The 19,874-nt window shown below is 39.9% G+C and overlaps 1 protein-coding gene across 1 annotated transcript; it reads left to right on the top strand.

Moving 5' to 3' along the window:
* Positions 1 to 640: 640 nt before the first annotated feature.
* Positions 641 to 14,398, top strand: LEPROT (leptin receptor overlapping transcript). The gene is made up of 4 exons (XM_054574306.1): positions 641 to 703; positions 5,328 to 5,403; positions 9,985 to 10,171; positions 12,616 to 14,398. The coding sequence occupies exons 1-4, from the start codon at positions 688 to 690 to the stop codon at positions 12,730 to 12,732; spliced, it is 396 nt and encodes a 131-aa protein (XP_054430281.1). The 5' UTR covers positions 641 to 687; the 3' UTR covers positions 12,733 to 14,398.
* Positions 14,399 to 19,874: the final 5,476 nt, after the last annotated feature.

Raw genomic sequence — 19,874 nt, forward strand, 5'->3', positions numbered from 1 at the left:
AACTGAAAGGTAATTACACGTGTTGAGACAATAATACGCTCAGTGCGCAGTTTTGCCAAAGTAACCCGAGTGGGAATCGGAAAGGTGGTGGTGAGAATTTGTTCTCAGGTACCCAGAGGAACCTGGGTTCCCGCGAACACCTATATCTTTCTGTTTCGTTGAAAAGTAAGAAAAAGCAGTAGAAGAGGGGCGGCACCAAACCGTGGAGTGGGTTCTAGGTTGGAACGAGGGAGTAAGTGGCCCCTAATCCACCCTCCCCCAAGGAACTGTGTGAAGCAACCAAGCCTAACCCTTATTGAGGTTCTTTCAAATGGAGTATTCTTCCCGATTGTCCCAACAAAACTTTTCATTCCCTTGAGGTAAGTTAAGTAAAAAATGGCCCTCTGAGGAGGGCTTGAGACCTAGGAGCTGGGCTCCAGGCGCAAGGCTGGCGTTGCTCCCAGCAAGTGGCTCTGTAGGAATAGCCCAGGATATGGATTAAGGCTGAGGAGACAGGAGCCTAGCTCTGCGGGTGGGGGCGGAGCTCTGACAAATAGGGGCGGAGTTGTGGACGAGTTTGGGCGGGGCTCTGCGTGGGGCGGGGTTCTGCGTGGGGCGGGCTCGGGGCCCGAGGTACAGCCCTTGCCCGGGCATGGGCGGGGGTTGTGGCAGGAAGCCGGAAGCAGCCGCAGCCCCAGCTCGGGAGACATGGCGGGCATTAAAGGTACATCCGCGGCCCCCGCTGGCTGGTTCTGCGGTGGGGTAGTCGCCTTCGCGCCGGGCTGACCTTGAAGCTGCGCTCTCAGCGCGTGGGCAGGCAGCGGCCTCCCCCAGACTCACGACACTTTCCACCTCTCCGGGTGGGAATGCATTAGCCCACTCCCTTCGCTTGTTTGGGCGCGGGTGGAAGGATGTTTGGGGAACGGGGAACCTCAGCGCCCCCCCGTTTTTTTTTGCTAGGCCACTGGCCTTCACGCTGTCCCCTGGCACTCCAGACCCTCCAGGCGGAGTCCGCTCGGGGAGCGGTGCCTGCCCGGGGGAGCTAGGCCCGCCCCCGGAGCATCACCTCACCGGCTCCACAGTTCCTAGGAGCGTCCCCCCACCCCCTCTGCCTTGTTTTTAACGAGGTTTCCACGTCTGACAAGTGCACCCTAACCCTTCTGTCTTTTCCCGCCGTTCCGCAGTTTCCCATTTCTTCTAGAGGAGCTATTGTCTCCAGTGTTCTCAGATTTGGTGTACTTACTCTTCTTGTTCCTGATAATTTTTCCTATTGGGCAGAGTTGACTGCTGGCGGGCGTTACTGGAAAGCTGTATTTCTCGTAATCGTGGAAAGCAAATTAGGTGGAATTTTATCGCTACTTTCATCTTTGGACAGACAAGAAAGTGGTGTTTTGTGCAGTATGTGTTTTTGAATGGCGCGGTTGATAAAAAGGGGTACCAAGAACACCGCTTCCCTTATCTGTACGCCTTCTGAGGAATGGGGGATTTCAGCTGTGGGAGAGGTTACTGGAAGGCTTCCTGTTATTTTGGGTGGAAACCGTTACATTTCTAATCTTTTGAATAGAGTAGCATAACTTGTTTTTCTTGTTGGAGTTCCTGTTCTCTTTGACCCAAAGACTTCCCCACCTGCTATAAACTTGTGTACAGTCTATTTGCACGCATGTGTGTGTTCACTATGAAATATATCTGAGTGTGTAAGCTGTTAGCAGCAGGCACATTTTATCATTACTTCTGGGTGACTTATGTTCAACATCAATTTAGTAAACATGGTTTATTTAGACCATGTCTGGTGTGTAATACAGCCGTTTGAAGCCAGTGAAGAAAACAGATGATAAGTAGTATCACCATATTGCACTGTGTTTAGTCATGCCTAGAAACTATCAAATAATATTTATGTGTGACTGTTAGAAATTGTGAAGGAAGCTAAATTATGAAATGGAAAAACATTGAGGGAAGGAAGCATTTTTCAGGTAATTCAACCTTTGAGGGATTACTCTTCACATGAGGCTTGGGATAAAAAAATAAATAGAACATTATTAGTGGGTGACAGAGTTTCTGGCTGAAAAGTGTGATGAGATGCAGTGGGAGCACAAAGATGGTGTTGTGGGTTGAGTTATGTCTCTAACTCCCCTCTACCTGTTAATGTGACTTTACCTGGAAATAGGGTCTTTGCAGATATAATCAAGTTTAAGGTGATACTGGATTAGATTGGACACTAACCCCATGACTAGTGTTCTTATAAGAAAAGAGAAATTTCCATGTGGAGACATATAGGGACACCATGTGAAGGCAGAGGTAGAACGCAGAGTGAGGTAGCTATAAGCCAGAGAGCACCAAAGAAACCACCAGGAATGAGTAAGAGGCTGAGAAGGATTCTTTCCTTAGAGCCTTGAGAGAGAGCATGGTCTTGCCGACACCATGAAGCCTCCAGAACTGTGAGAAAATAAATTTCTGTTCTAAGCCACCCAGTTTGTACATTGTTAATAGCAGGTCTAGTAACTAATACAGATGGTATCGCCTAAGCCTGCTGCAAGAAGGAAGAGGACCCTTTCTACACAACAGGTAGTCCTTGAATTGAAGCTAAAAGGATTGATACGGCTTCACCTGGCAAAAGATGGGCTGAGGACAGAGTTTATTCAAGTGGAGAGGACAGCATGGGACCTAGGGCTGGGGGCATGAAAGAGCATACCTTGTTCTCTCCAGGAGCTTGATCTAAGTTATGAAGACTGGAATTTAGTGGGAGAGTGGTGAGGTAGTTGGGGGTTAGGCTGTGTTGAGCCTCAGGTGCCAGAAAAACTTGTAGGCTTGCAAGCAGCTGTGAAGAGGTGCACCAACTTTATTTACTTGCAAGATCACTGTCTGCGGTATGGAGGGTGGAGTGGGAAAGATGACTAGAGCCAGGCATGAGATGGTAAGGGCCTTAGCAGAGGGTTCACGAGAAGAGTGCTGCTATTAACTGGGTGGCTTAAATAAAAAATTTATTAGTTCTGGAGATTGGGAAGTCCAAGATCAAGGTGCCAGCAGATTTGATGCTGGATGAGGGCCTGCTTTCTGGTTCATAGACAGCTGTCTTCTTGCTGTATCTTCATGGTGGAAGGGGCAAGGGAGCTCTCTGGGGTCTCTTACAAGACCACTAATCCCAGTCATGGGGACTCTGCCCGCATGGCCTAATCACTTCACAAAAGCCTCATCTCCCAATACCATCGCACAGGTATTAGGGTTTAACGTGTATTGTTGAGAGGTGGGTGGAATTGGACTGTAAGCTTTCAATCTAAAGCAATGAGGTTTGGGAGATTAAATCTCCTTGATTTACTATTTTTCTGGAGCATAGAGTGCAATGATGGTGTTGGTATTTCAAGATGGAACCTTCAAAGGGAAGATGAGTGTTTTGGGAGGAGGGGGCATGGGCTGTTTCAGTTTTTCACATGTGAATTTGAGGTCCTTGTTTGAGGTCCTTGTGAATTTGAGGTCTTACTCAGGTAGAGAAGTCAGGACTGGAGTTGGAGGCGCGTCATTCATGTGGCCAGGACCTTGTACAGGGGAGCTTTGGGATGAACGCAACGTCTCAACAGGAGTGTAGAGTGAAAAGAGATGAAGTTGGATATCTGGTCAGCTCCATCTTTAAAAAACGTAGAGAATGCGATTCCTGAAAAAGAAAAAAGGACTAAAAAGAATCAACTGGAGATACACAGTAGTGAACCTTGAGAGGCTGTTGTCACATTCTAGAAGGAAGATGTCTATAGTTCCAATCTTTGAAGGCTGTTCTGGAAAAGGAGACGTACAGATAGATGGTCAGGCACAGGGAGGGGACAAAGCCAACTAGGAAGAGAGCCTCTCTAACAAAAGAATACATAAAAACTTAATTTTATACATCTTTCTTTAAAAAGTGACATCTACTAAATGGAAAAAATGTATAAATTAAAATTGGAGTTCTTCCTTGTCCCCTAATATCTGCATACTTCTAGATGTTTTTTAAAACTACTTTGGCATCTTCCTATAAAACAGTCCCCCTCCCCTTCCCCAAATCTCCTCTTAATGTAACAGGAAGCAATCAGAATGCTAACTAGGTTAATCAGTGACTAATTTTGAGTGCTTTGTACAGGGTCTGGCAAAAGTAACACTTGCTTGAGTGTGGTTTGTAGGCTAATAATATGGGTGTAATGATTTATAGTTTTAATTTGAACACTTCTCCTAAAACGTCATGTGGTGTGCTTGAGTATGATATTTTTATGTTACAGAATTACTTGCTTGTGGTTTTGTAATAAAAAAGGGCTGTTATTTGTGCTAGACCCTGTATTTTTTTCAGAAGCAGATTTGGATAATATAGTGTCCTATGCTTCTAATTTATACCTTTATCAAAGAACATTGCTAAAATGAACAGATACCTACATCAATCAGGATTTCTAATTGAGCCCCTCCTTTTGCCCAGCACTCTACATAGATTGTCTCATTTAATTCCCATCAGCCTCCTAATACAGTGGCACCATTATTACTATTTTACAGGTGAGGAATCACATTTAAAGAGGTTCAGCTTCTACCCAAGGTAGCACAACCAGTTGGTGGCAGAGGAGATTTGAACCCATCTTAGTGACTCAGAGCTCAAGAATTTTAACAAGTCAACAGCGTAAGGACAGTTATGTCCCTCTCCCCTTGGAGATTAGTGTCCTACAGATGCCAGGAATAAATATTTTACTCAGTAGTTGAGAATCATTTTCTTTGAAGACATGAAGGCAATCTGCAAATACTTAAAAGTGCTAAGGTATGGGCAGGCAAAAATGATCAAAATGTATATATTACAAGGAAGCAGTGTTACATATAATTTAAGGAAAGAGGATTTTCAACATTCAGAAACTATCAGAATGAAATAACCTACCTCAGGAGTTAGTGAGGTTCCCTTCCTGGATTTGTATAGATTGGCTGGCTGGCTTCTTATGACAAATAAAGAGGGAATTCATCATTAGATAGAGGTTAGGTACTGGAAGTTCTTGAGACCTTTCTCCACCTGATAATTTTAAAGTGGCAGGCATAAGCAATGATTTGCTAATCAAATGGGACATCGACTAATGAAATCAGTGAATTGCTACATCTGCTTAATTTGAGAACCTTTATTTTTTAATTAAAATTTTTATTGAGATATAATTCACATACCACAAAATTAATCTTTTTAAAGTATATAATTCTGTGGTTTTTTGTACAACCATCACTACTATCTAATTCCAAAACATTTCGTCACCCCCAGGAGAAACTGTACCCATTAGTAAGTAGTCAATCCCCATTTCTCCCCTCTCCCTCCAGCCCCTGGCAACCACTGATCTGTAACCTATAACTCTTGGTTATATTTTTCACAGCTCTTGTGTTATTATCCTTCAGTGGGGCTATTGGACTGACTTTTCTTATGCTGGGATGTGCCTTAGAAGATTATGGGTAAGTTATTTAAAAAACAAAATAAAACAAAACTATTCTTCTTTTTGTGTCTTTGTCACGTGTGTGTGTGTGTGTGTGTGTGTGTGTGTGTGTGTGGGGTGGACGTTAGGGAGTTTGATCAATTTAACACCAAGCTCTAACCAATGAGTTAGTGAAGCCCAAATTATGAACTCAGTCCCTTCGTGAGTTAGCTGTACTAGTGTAGAGAAAAGCTTCCTTTACAGTTGATATATTCATTTAATATGCATTTATTGGATATCTGCCCTGGATCAGCTGGGGATACAAAAATGAAGAGACATAGTCCTATCTTCGGGGAGCTTACAGTTCTAGCTGTGAGTGAGGGGCCGGTAAGCAGTCCACTTGGGAAGATGACAGCTGTAGTGGAGATGGAAGAGTACAGCGGAAGCTTTGAGAAGGTGCTTCAGAGTTTCCCTGGGAGAGTCTGGAAGGGCTGGGCAAAAGCTGAGGTCTCGTGGGTAAATGAGAGTTTATCGGGCTGAGTCAGGGAAGAGCATTTCAGGCAGGGGGAACATTCAACAAATTTCTTTATTCAACAACTGTTGGTTGAGTGCTTCCTGTGTGCCAGCTACAGTTATGGGAACTGGGGATTAAGAAATAAGAAAACGAAAGTCCTATTCTCTTGGATTCTGTATTTCAGTGGGGGAGACAGGCAATAAACAGATTTTAAAGTGTACACAATGTCAGAGGTTAAAGTGTTATGAAGAATAAAGGGTGAAGGGCACGGACTCAGGGGAGACTGGTCGTTGTGTTGAAATGGTGGCCAGTTGGGGATGGGGCAATAGATAGCCATGAGATGGGAGTGGGGCGGAATTTTCCCAAAAGGAAAGGGCAGGTAAATGGAAGGTGGTCAGGGCCTTCAACATGAAAAACACCCTGGATCATTTCTAGTCTGTGAACTCTCATGATCTGAGTTTCGCTGTTTCATTTTTCTGTATTTTGCATCTAGTATTGATATTTATATAGCTATAAAGAGTATTAAGTTCTGTAATTATTAACAATTGGACTATTAGCAAAACCCAAAGAGCAAGTATATTATTATAACTAGTGTCATTAGCATACAAGTAAAGACAATCAAACAAATTGGTTTCTGAGTTCAGCATCAATCTGTAGGTATACAGGCCTTATCGGTGTCTTGGGACAGCCGACATCTACCTCTGAGGTCAGTGGCTTCTCCTCCTAGAGGAGCCTTTGATGTCTTTTGTGGGCGGAGGCAAGTGTCAAGGATGGGGTAGATGTCCGTTCTCGTGGCTAGGTGTCTGATAAAGTCCCTTCCAGTGAGGTTGAGGAGTGTCTTTATTTGATGTCCTTTCCAGTAAACAAAATCTCGAGATGGTAGTTGATGATTCTTAAAGTCTTTGTCCCCTGCTTGCTCCCTATGAAAGGAAGCAGTTACCTATTTGGCATTTTCTTGAAGTGACTATCAAACCTTGGCAGTAGTATAAAGTATCTCCTTTCAATAATGTTAGCTCAAAAGTTCCTTCATCTCATCTAAGTCCAGTTTGAATGCATTGTGATGCATGAAGGAAAGTAAACACTGAAAAAAAACGGGCTTTGCCAGGGAGCCTTGAAGGACCAAGCAGCCACACTCCAACTAGTCATTTAATTTACAGCCATTGTTTACCCATATAACATACCCTAGAAGTCTTTCATCACTTATTTTACAGTGCTTCTATGCAATTTAACATTAAAAAAAAAAAACCACACCAAAAAACAAAACCATGCGTGATTTATTTAAAATTTCTCTTTGATATGGGGAGAAAACAAATCTTTTTGAGTTGTTCCAGGGTCCCTTCTGGAGCACAGGAAAGTGATTCCTACATATACTGAGATTTTAACCCTTAAAATCTCAATTTCTAATGAAAGCTAAGAAGTTAAATATATGAAGACATTTTATAACCCCTAGAAACATTTCATAGATGTCAAAGTCAATTATTAATGTGGACTTATTTTTATAAAACCCAGGTAAAATGTAATATAAATATAAGTTTAAAATACCAACTCAAAAGACATCTTCTACTTAAACCAACAAACTTAAACTAGCTTTTATTTACTAAGGATTAATTTTCGATCATGTGAACTTAAAAAGCATTTGAGTTAGTTTCTATATTTCTGAGAATTTTAAAATACCCAATTCTTACAAGTGCTTGCCTTTACTTTAATTTCAATAATACCATTTGGAGTTTGAAAATTATCTCACATTTTCAGCATTCATATATAGACACAAATAGATACCAATAGAGAGTTCTGGTCATGAGAAAAACTCACAGTGTATAAAAGAACGATTGGGTTCAAGTTTTGAAAGCATTTACAATTTATATTGCTGATATAAGAAGTGCCCAAACCTGTAGAGAATTTTTATGAGTTTATTTGAGCCAAAACTGACAACAGTTGCTGGGAAGCAAGATTTCAAATGCTTGGGAAAGGGACAATTTTGCAGTTTCTTTTGTGTATTTTTTTTTTTACATTAAGGAGGGAATGTAAGGCAGATTACATAAAGGTGGGAGAAGGCAAGGTTCAAGATAGTTAAGATTATATACTCTCTTGAGGGTGGTTATTCTTATTTCAGAGGTGTGTAAACCCAGATGCACACATACACACATGCAAAATGGCCAGGGCTTGCTTAAGGCAGAGATAAATCTTTTACTAAAGAAGTTACAGGTGTGGGGTGTGACTTCTCATCATGAGCTGATCATTCGGAACTTATGGTCAGATCACCCTATTAGGTTACTTTCTGTCACTGAACTTGTACATACCCTCCCCCCTCCTTTTTTTTTCTTTTTCTTTTTCTTTTTTTTTTTTTTGTCCACAGTAGTTTACTATGAATGGAAACATAGATTTTCTTTAGAAAACACTGTATTCTAGGAAGAATTAAGAGCTCTTGGCTGTGGGTATGTCAAGCATCCGCTGGGTCTATTCCAGATTTCTTCTTCAGTCTCTTTCCTCACTGGCACAAGAAGGGCTTTGAACTAGAGAATTTGTAAAAACCCCTTCCCTTCCCACTATATTGTTTGGTGATTCTTGAAATATGCTATAATTCCTGTAGTTTAAAATTAGAAGTCCAAACTCAGTGTTTCTGTCCTGAGTCTCTTAAGGGCACTTTTCGGTTAACCATCCTGCCCTCCTAGATCTGTGGTTGAAATGGGAAGTTGTCATTACAGTGTGGCTTCACACCAACTCCTGCTCAGAGGGGCTGGCTATCCGGGCAAACCTGTGTTAATCAAGGCATTGTGGTGGTCTTTATTATTGGGGAGGTGGGAAGGGGGGGGGGGGGTGTGTGTGTGTGTGTGTGTGTGTGTGTGTGTGTGTGTGTGTGTGTGTGTGTGTGTGTGTGTGTAGAGACTATGTCTTATATCCCTCTTTCTTGAAATACAATATAATAAATGTCTAACTAATAGAGAAAAATATTTCTGAAGTATTTATAGAAGAAATGGAAAGTGGATGGCAATATTTTATAAATGCAAAACATTGAAATTTGAGAAGAAATAGTTTTTATGTTTTGTATTACAGAAATTGTGACCTTTTATAATAAAGATTAGAATATATCTAAAGTTTTTACTAGTAAGCATATTTATTTTCATGTCTTCCAAACTTAAAATCTATTTATTATTTTGTTCACTCAATAAATATTAATGAAGCACCTCATCCTGGGCCCTGGAGATAAGTGGTGACAAAGACAAATCAGATCCCTGTTCTCATGAGCAAGAAACTATCAGATAGGAATAAGGGCTGTGTAGAAAGTTAAGAGTGTGATGTGCTCTCAGGGTGACTTGCGCTATTTAAAATGGATGGCCTGGTTACACCATTCTTAGGAGAAGACCTCTCAGTTTACATTGCATGATAAGGAGGAGCCAGCCAGTGAGAAGATGGGGGGGGGAACATTCTAAGAGTCCGTGGCTAATGCAAAGGCCCTAGAGCAGGGAGGGGCTCGGAGTTTTCGAGGAACAGGAAGAAGGCTGGTGAGGCTGCACATTAAGTGAATGCAGGGAAGGTGGCACACAATGAATACAGTAAGTTGATCAGATCATGTAATACTTTGTAGGTCAGGGCAAGGATTCTGGGTTTTATTCTAAGCCATTGAAAGGTTTCCAACATGCAAGCACTCAAAAAAGTCTTTATTGAATTAGTATGTGCAAGCCATTGTATTATGTTCTATAAGGAAATCAAAGATGTCTAAGTCAAGCTTCTGTCTCTAAAGAAATTACAGCTCAGTAGTAACAGAAAACAATAAAGATTCTAGATTATACATTACAGTGTGTAGTTTATTTTTTTAAAATTGAATTTATTGGGGTGACATTGGTTAATGAAATGATATAGGTTTCAGATATACAATCATTGTGCAGTTTCTTACCACAGTATCAGTTATCTATATATTAATGACTAGTAAGTTTTAATTATCATTACCTTTTATGTATTCCTGGTAGAAATCATCTTAAGTGCTAACACTGACAATTGAATAAATAATTTTTGGGCCTCGACATTTAGAATAATATTAACCTTGAAACAGTAGAATGTCTTAATTGTAACTTTTCTTTTTGCATTTCTTCTGGGTCCAACCAACAGTGTGTACTGGCCCCTGTTCGTCCTGATATTTCACGCCATCTCTCCCATTCCCTATTTCATTGCCAAAAGAGCAACATATGACTCTGATGCAACAAGCAGTGCCTGTCGGGAACTGGCCTATTTTTTCACTACTGGAATTGTTGTTTCTGCCTTTGGATTTCCTGTTATTCTTGCTCGTGTGGCTGTGGTGAGTTTTGTTCTCTATTGTTTTACCCAGTTGTCTCTGGGTTTACTTCAGAGGCCTGTGTCTGGAACCTCAATTTCATTTTTATTGCTTAGACTTAAGCCAGACATAAGCCATTTTAGTTAATCTAGTCCACATTTTAGATCTACCTATCAATATTTTGGCCATGTTTTCAGAATGCTTTCTTAGCTCTTCTTAAAACTTTTAGCATGACCAAGTGATTTCTTGCTTTTTCTACTGTACTTTAAGCTATTTTCTGGAGTTGTTCTTAAATCCTTGCGTCTTATCTTACGGCAATCCACAGAGACTACAATAGCAATACTTTTCTAGTTTCAAAGTGAACATCTAAATGGGTCCTGATCACCCAATTTCAAGTGTGTGTGGAATGATGTTTCCCCCACACCTCCAATGAGCAATTTTTAAACACCAGCTGGGTGTCCTACAATTCAACTCAATTCTGACACTATCTACCCAACGATAGCATCATATCCTACATGTTAAGGGTTTAGTCCCACAAGACTGTCTTCTGTTTCAGTTGTCAATCAAAAGCCCAGATTGTCACTTATGCTTCTGACTGACTGATTGGCTGTGGAGATCAGAAGTTGACCCTAATCTTGGGTTTGATTGATTTGTTACAGAACTCAGGAAACCCATTTACCATAAAAGGAACAGCCAGATGGAAGAGATGCCTAGGGCAGGGTATGAGGAAAGGGTGAGGAGCTTCCACGTCCTTTTGAATGCACCACTCTGCTCATATCACCAAATCACCAACCCAGAAGCTCTCCAAATCCCTTCATTTTGGGTTTTTGTGGCAGCTTCATTATATAGGCATGATCAGTCAAATCATTGGCCATTGGTGATTGATTCAAATTCTAGCTCCTCTCCCTTCCCCAGAGGTGGGCGTTGGGGGATGTGGACGAAAAGTTCCAGCCCCTCTAATCACATGGTTAGCCTCTCTGGCAGCCCGCCCTCATCCTTAGGTGCTTTCCAAAGGTTACCTCATTAACATAATAAAAGTCACCTTTATCTCTGTTATCCACTTAGGAAGTTCCAAGTGTTTTAGGAACTCTGTGCCAGAAAGGAGAGGAAGATCAAATATTTATTGTAAATCACAGTACCACAACATCATATCAAATTCTCCTTCAGTAGGATAACAGACACGGTTCTCTACTCAACACAACAGGCATATGTCGAGGGGCAACTCTATAGCTATTTGAAGATAACAGTGAATAAAAAACACATTGTGGGTATAATTTATTCCTTTCTTTGACATTCACTGTCTTCATACTCTTTGTTTTTATTTCCCCAATTACATACTTTTTCAATTTCATGAAACTTATTGAGACATTGAATATAAGATATGTACAAGTCTTGTTTATTCATTTAGTAAATATTTTTGTAACATCTGCTATTTGTAAGATACCAGGAATAAGAGCCAGATGCTGTCTCTGTTCTCAGAACAGAGACTAGCCTTTTAGGTAAGCATACAATAAGTGTGGTAATTGAAACAGGATCAGAATGCCTTGGGAACACAGAGAGAAATTCCAACTGGCATTTGATGTGGTTTTTGATAAATAGGGTTTTGATTAAAGTAGGGAAGGCTGTTAAATGGAATGGCACCCAAGTGTGAAAATGCAATCAATATGTGGAATAAAGAGCAGTATTCCAATATGATGGAACAAAAAAGGAGTGATTGAGATTGAGGTTAGAAAGGTTGGCAAAGCCCGTGAGGGAAAGAGTCTTGGATGCCATGCCAGTTTAAACTCCATCTAGATAATGGAGACACATTGATGGTGTTTGAATGCAACCTTATTCTCTTTCTACCTCAGACTAAGTACTTCCAAAATTTTGCTCTAAAAATGTTTATTTTTACCTTTTAACACTGCATCACGTTGTGTGAAGGAACTTTCATAGATGTTTTCTGTTGGTTAAATTGAAACAACAAATGCCCACTAGAGGGTACTCTCATCCCCAACTCTACCTCTGTAAAATCCTGTGCCACTCCACAAAGCTGTTTTCATTTGCAGCAGATTTTTTTTTAAGTCTTTTCTTGCCTAGGAAAGAAACAAATCAATCCTTAACTCTCCAATTCCTATTTTCATGAAAAAAGGCAATGTGTACAGAAGTTTCAGTACCCAGTATTGAAATTGGACCCTTTATAATCTACATGTATTTTACTTAGGGCCATCATCATTGTCTGCTGAAAACAAGTAGAGGAATATATCTAATGGGTAAAATGTTAAGGATGATACTACACTTAATTAACAAGCATCATGAAGTAATTAGACTAATTACCGTGTAAATTCACTGTCTCCTGCCTGTATATTAAGCCCTTTAGCAGTTTTATGAAATATTTCATTGGATGTTTCTAATGCAGAAAATAATAGATTTGCAAAGAATATAATATGAAGAAAGTAAAGATTTAATCCTTTTTTCTTGTGTTTCAGATCAAGTGGGGAGCCTGTGGCCTTGTGCTGGCAGGCAATGCAGTCATTTTCCTTACGATTCAAGGTTTTTTCCTTGTATTTGGAAGAGGAGATGATTTTAGCTGGGAGCAGTGGTAGCATTACACTCTGATAAAATGCATTTAATTTCTTAAAACTCATACTATATGTATATATGTGCACATGTGGCCTTTTACTATGAAATGTAATGTGCTGGGTTTTTTATACTTTATATCATGTTCACTTTATGGAGGACTACAAGTTTTATTACCAGCAAATAGACCACTCCGTTTACTCAAGTTGAATTATGTTATTTGGCCGTTCATATAGTCATGGTGCTCTCAGAAAATATGTTAACACAGTCTTGTAGACAGTTGTTTATGTTTGCAAAGCATTTATACCTTTTACCTGGGGATGTGCTTAGATAGGAGCAAGTCTCAGTTCTGCTCGCTTGTGGCCCAGAGAGACAGAGGTAGCTCCCTCTTTGTGTGGTAGACCCTTGCCTCACAAAGTGTTGTCCATAGACCAGAGCACTGGCATCTCCTAGTGAAATGCAGAACCTGAGGCCCTACCCCAGACCCAAGTGAATTGGATGAGAAAGGCTGTCATAGAGGACTAAGCATCACATAGAGCTTCCTTTTCTTCCCCTTTGTTGAACCTCTTAACCTCTCTGGGTGTTAGCTGCTCATTTGTAATTGTTGTCAATCTGCCCTCACGTTGAGGCCTAGTTCAGGCTCTCTTTCGTATTTGTGAAATGTCCAAACCTGTAATGTATAGGCCATTCCTCATTTTTATGAAATGTTCTCAGTAGGAAACAGCTGGCTATGTGCCTTTGCACTGTCCAAAAGGCAGTGGCCATTTTCATAGTCCTGGGAGACAGAATAACCCCAGGGCTCTACTGGGATGCAGGGAGGGAGGCCGGGCTGGAACCAGTCCCTGCTTTAGCAGGGTGAGTTAGGCTAGATAGGTCATTCTGTTTAATTTCCCTCCATAATCTGACACTTGTGCCCTGCTTCTTCCCTGTGCTCCTCCTCCCCCTCCCTCAAACACCCATTCCCAGCAGTTCTGATTTGCCCTTACTTCTTCATGACTCTGGTGCCTCCTTTCTGTAGAGACATGGAACCAAGTAAGCAAGCAGAGGGTGAGCTGCTTAATTTTACTTACATGTTAATGTACTCGTTGTCTTGTATGTCCTGTGGGACTTTTTATATATAAAACACTTTTGGCCACTTTCAAATGAATCATTAGGAAAACATGTCAAGCTGGATCCTATAATCACACTTTTTCTCGCTCAATTTTATGTCCAAGACCTATTGAGAAGGGGAAATACAGGAATTAGAACCACTTGATCAGAATAGTATATTGTTGATGTGTGATAACTGATGTACATTCAAAACACTGAGCCCTGTAAGTTTGTAATCTGAGTTATTGGCATACACCGTCATATTCTGGAATCATACTGGAAGCAGGAGAAGATAAAAGTGATACTTAAAAGGACAGTATGCAAAGTTATATTTTGGCCTTGTGCATGATTTTATGTTTTCAGTGTTCTATGTACATACAGAATTTTTGAAATTATTTCCAATATTTATATTAGAAAAATTATATAGATACTTTATAATTTCAACCAGCATTTTTAATAACACTTGCATTTATTATAATAAATTTTACTTTAAACACAAAATAAAAGTTTAATTTTTTAGACACTTTATAATTTCAACCACCATTTTTAATAACATTTGCATTTATTGTATTATAATAAATTTTACTTTAAACACAGAAGAAATGTTTAATTTTAAAAGTTGTTATTCCGATGTGGCCTAAATTGAAAGATAACAAAAAAGTGAGAATTTCTTGGTGTTCTGAAATGGGCAGTTTTGAATGCTAATATGTCATGCGATAGGATAATAGCAATAAGATTTAGGATTCCATTTTAAATGTCTAGTCGCCTTATAATAGCTTTTCTTTTCCTAAGATGGACATAGTGTTTAATTTATACTACCTTTTGCAAAAAATTCTTTGCTGCTTATACACATTTCAAATAACCAAGGTAGCCTTAATATGCAGCCTTAAAGCATTGCATCTTGATTGTATTTCCAAAATAATATAAAACACTTTCGTATAGAATATTTGTAGCTATTCCTTAATAATGTAATGGTTTGTCGAAGTGGTAGATTATTGGATTTGCTCTATATCTAAAAACGGAGACATTTATTCTTGAAGTGCCTACCTATCATTAAAGTAATAAAGGTCAATAGGAAGTTTTATTCTAGATGAATGTACAATACAACAGTTTCATCTTGGTGACAAAAATGTTAGGTGTTTTTTCCCTTATAAATGTTTCCTTTTTTTTTTTTTTTTGTATATACCATAGAACATATTTTCTATTTGGAAGCACATTGATTACATTCTAAAACTGAGATTATATGTAAAGAATTGCCTGTAAGTAAATAATCTTATAAACGGATTCTCTATCACATTCCAAACAATTGGCATACAGGTATATTTTGGAACAGTTTTCCCACAAACACAATACTGTGCATTGGTGAGTTCCTAGGCCAAGCCTTCAGTGTTGGACTAAACCCTAAAGGAGCTAGCTGACCTTGGTACCTGCCGGAGATTTGGGTCTAGGAAGCAGGAATGTCAACAGTTGGGAGGGAGGAAAGTATAAATTTCCATCTCTTTTCTTAAGAACCAGGTCTTTGTTCAGTTTTTGCAGCCCTTTCCAATCCCTAACGCCCTGAGGGGCCAGGTAAGCTCCTGTGCCGTCTGCTGACTTCCCCCGACTTCCCCTCCTAGCCTGCCCCGTCTCTGGGGTTTTTCATATTCAAAATTACCCACCTTCTTACTGCCAATCCATTTTCTTAGTGTAACTGGTATCATGTGGTGGTAAGAAAATAACCTGATCATCAAACTCCTTCCCAGAAAGAATGAATATCTTGTGACCATCTTCCCCACATCTGGAACTCAGGAATACCTGCACAGTGCAATGCCACACAGCGCTGCGGCTGCTGCATTTTTCAAGGGCACGCCTCAGGGCCCAGTGACTCACAGAAAATGGCGATGTTTCAAAGTGCAGTGGAGAAAGCATTCTTGCAGTTCATAGAAGTATGATAATGTTTTGGGACAGGGACAACACTGTCACATCTCATCTCTTCCTCAGGGTGAGTTCTCAGCTGGCCCTACTTTTCATAGATGTTTCTTTTCCTCCACTTATGAACCCACAGATTTCCCTTACCAGCTCCTCAAGGTATCTCTACCTCAGGTATCTTCAAGAAGACTCTTCCAGAGTATAGCTTCATTACATGTGTAACATTCCCATGCTCTCAAAGAAATGCTCAGATGTCACAAAAATATGCTTTTTCAGAGTTTGCAAAATTTAGATTTTTGCACCATAATTTAACCAAAATATTTTTAAGAATGCTAACATTTTCCAAGCATAGTAATTTGTTTACAACTGGGAAAATGTGAATTCTGTAGGTGAATATAAGCTGTATGTTTGAATTTTCTTCTTGCCATTCCATGAAGTACCTTATTTGCAAAAATTCTGGTGTGTATTAAATAGCCCAGGACTTAACAATTTGTTTGTAAATGGCCATACCCCAGAAGAGAGCAGTGATATGTGTGACCCCACATAGGATGCGAAAGATCCCAAGACTGCTTTTATTATTATTATTTTTTAAATCAGTTAATTGCCCTGCCAAATAGATAGGTCAAAGGAGGTTATTTATGATAATCTCTTATTGTGGACGAGGCCTCTAATTCAAATTTTTCTAGGTAGCTGGGAGAGTTGAGTAGAAATCTCTCTATCCTGCAGGGTCTCAGTTAACTTTAGCCCAAAACAATCTGCGTGCCACAAAGGCACGCCCTGGGAAGACTCGTTCTGAACCCCTACGATGTAAACCCAACAGTGCTTTAAAATGCACTATTGTATGTATATGATAAGGATGATTACTTGTTAAATAAAACTTGTCACATATACTTTAACAAGGACTTTTATGTCCATTATTAAGCTAAAATGTTTGCGCTTTACTGTAACTGAAGTGAGGCAGTCCAGGAATGTGTGCTAACTGGATGGGATCCAGTGCCTAATTACAGCTTTGCTGTAGCTAACACTCTGGGGCGGAGGTGGATGTAGGAGGCATGGTTAACAAAGTTTGCTGTGTTGGAAAAGAGGGAAAATTTCACCCTTTAAAAAAGTCTTATACATGTCCTGAAGGCTCTTTGTGCACTACAGAAAAGAAAGCACTGATGTAAAATACTACTTAAGAAAAGTGTCCTTATGCACAAAACATTTAGGACAGATCTGATGTCTTACAGGTGGAGTTACGCAGCTAGATTAGAAAGAAACTGAGTTATCTGATTCTTTGTGTTTCCCAACTAAGAGTAAATGTTTATAGAAATTTGATAATACCAACATAACTGGAAAATGCCCATAGAAAAAAACAGTTCCTAAGAAAACATCTGTGGTCCAATCGTGTGTACATATGCATTACCATTAGGAAAACATGCAGAGTGCCTTGACATACTTTGCCTGGGGCTGAGAGTCAATATTTGGAGAAAGCATGTATCTGCTATTTAAACATACCATCTCCTGTGTGTATGTATGTATGTATGTATGTATGCGAGTGTGTGTGTGTGTGTGTGTGTGTGTACGAGGTCTGTCCAGAAGGTATCCAGCCATGCAATGTGAAAATAGAGACATTTACTGAAGAAGATACAAGAAACAGGAAACATTGTGCATAGGACAACGATGGCTCAGTCTCCTTCAAAGTAGGCACTGTGGGACCTCACACAGTTTTCCCAGTAGCCATCAGCTGCCCCTTCTTATTTTTCTACATCTCATCGAGCGTTCCTGAAATCTTCCCTTTCAAAGGTGATTTTAGTCTTGGGAAAAGCCAGAAGTCACAGAGCGCCAAATCTGGGCTGTAGGGAGGCTGAATTACCTGGGTGATTTGATGTTTTGCCAAAAAGCTCTGCATGAGATGTAATGCATGAGCGGGCACGTTGTGATGAAGCTGCCAATCACCAGTTGCCCATAGCTGCAGTCTTCTCAATCATTCTAATAGTTTCCACAGAGGAATGGTCAAGCTTAACGCAAAATCTGATGCAGATCCATCGCTCTACTTGCTCAGTCATTTTGAATGTGATGGTCACACAGTGCACATGCTCACTCATCTACCACCCCTGTTGACTACTACAGTGAAGTCATCATTTTTAATGCATGCGCATTCCAGTCTACTCTCTTTGGCTGCCAGTTTACATTAATGTCACACAAACTGTTCTCGTTATATTAACAATGGCCCAGCTTTTTCCAGACAGACTGTGTGCGTGAGTGTGTATGTAATTTTTGAGGGGATCAGTGAAATGTGAATAAAAAGACCTTGTTCAGTAATATAATTGGGAAGTATCCATGTTCTGGAAAATGTCATGATTCTTACAGCTCTCCCTACAAAACTTCATGCTCGTTTCCCTGACTAATCCGGAATTCTTCAGCACTTCCAGCATTACTGCTGCAGACTCTGGGGTTCCTGGAAGATGCTTTTGCTAAAATCTACTTACTGGTGATGGAAATGAGTCACATGAGTTTTAAGCACAGGTTTTACTCTGATGCTTGATTTTTTTCAAAATACCACACTAACTTTTTGCTATGAGTCTCACAGTGGCACCTAAGCCTCTGCACTGCAACCCAAGTCCCAACAGTGTGCTTTTGGGTTGTAATCTACTGTAATCTATTCACTTCATAGAATACTAATCTCACTTTGTGTAAGCATGGTGTTTCCTGCTATGGAGGTTATCTGGCAGCCTGAGACAATCAGCTTGAAGCTCTGAAACAGAGGGTCCCCACTGAACAATGACACTCACATTTTCCTCCTCTTTCCCTATACCTTATCAATGAGGAGAAGTTGAAGGCCGTGGGGAAGGTACACAGGCAGTTTGAAGATGGGAATTTTTGACCTTAAGCACATCAGTAAGCAGTGAATGCAAGGTGTCATGTAAAACGTTTATGAGGGCTAGTGAATAGCTACAGGATTAATACACTTTCCACAGATTTAATTGGAAGTTTAGTCACTAGAAAATTATATATACCATATGTTAATAAGTAAATTTCATTTATTCAACAACAAATTTTCCTACTTTGTATCTATACTCACTGACTTGGTGATCTCATGCTGTCTCATGGCTTAAATAGCTTTTGTAGGCAGCTGTAGAAAACACAAAAAATTTTTATGAGTTTATTGAGGCAAACTGACCCATATGCTGGGGAGCAAGACCTCAAACGCTCCTGAGAAGTTTTGCACCTTCTTTTATGCATTTGAAATTAAGGAGAGAATGTAAGAAGAGTTCATGAGGTGGAAAAAAGCAACGCAGGGACTGGAGTACAGGTTAGTTAGGAGGATTATGTGCTTCCTTCAGGGTGGTTATTTCAAAGGTGTGTTAACCTAGATATAAAGAAATAATATACAGAGCTTGCATACGACAAAGATAAACGTTTTATGCCCTATGCTTTACCTTACATTCTCATTACAGTACTGTAATAACTATGGTGCCAGCTGGGCACCTGAATTATTTGAAGGAACACTTTTTAACACTTTATAAATGTCTAGTCTGTGCTATACACCTGAAACTAATACAAATGCAAACTGTAATCAAAAAATAAAATTTAAAAATAAAAATAAAGGCAAACTATGCACAAGTGCAGAGAAAGGAAAGAGAGGAACGTCTTTTATAGACTCCAGGAGGGGCTGTTGTGAACAAAGAGTCCATTGGAGGAAACTGAACATTCTGACTACTGTGACTTGTCATTGGCTGAATTCTCACAGCCTCCCATTGGCTGAGCTGTTGCTGAGCAAGAAGGAATCTTCCTCTTGCTGAGGTAGTAATGTAGTACCGCTTCCTGCGGGAGATGCAAGTTAAGAGTCTTACTGTTGGGGTTAGTAGTGTGTGTTGAGTGACTTGTTAATGAGAGTTCTCTTTTCTAGCTTCCTGACTCAATTTTAAATAAAGTTTCTGTTTATTAATTTTCACACTTTCTGTATTACTAGTTTCAGAGAAGACAATTCATTTTGGTTACGGAAATTTTACAAATTCCTATATCCCAAACTCATTTCTAAAGTCAGATTATTAGAACATGTTGTGTTTTCTTTGTTATCCCAAAGATTCTCAACAAGACAGTATGGAACTGGTTTATTCCTATTCTTCTGAGAGTATGTATAATTTCCTGATCACATTTGGATTTTTTCCTAAGCTCTTAAAATGAA

Source organism: Pteronotus mesoamericanus, unplaced genomic scaffold (genome assembly GCF_021234165.1).
Source record: "Pteronotus mesoamericanus isolate MK-2021 breed Mesoamerican mustached bat unplaced genomic scaffold, CSHL_Meso_final contig_105, whole genome shotgun sequence".
In the NCBI taxonomy this organism is placed as follows: Eukaryota; Metazoa; Chordata; class Mammalia; order Chiroptera; family Mormoopidae; genus Pteronotus; species Pteronotus mesoamericanus.

Bases quoted from the DNA above. Each gene is read 5' to 3' on its own strand.
- LEPROT (XM_054574306.1), top strand. The intron at 5,404-9,984 runs GTAAGTTATTTA...TCCAACCAACAG, and splicing joins TGTGCCTTAGAAGATTATGG to TGTGTACTGGCCCCTGTTCG. The intron at 10,172-12,615 runs GTGAGTTTTGTT...CTTGTGTTTCAG, and splicing joins TTCTTGCTCGTGTGGCTGTG to ATCAAGTGGGGAGCCTGTGG.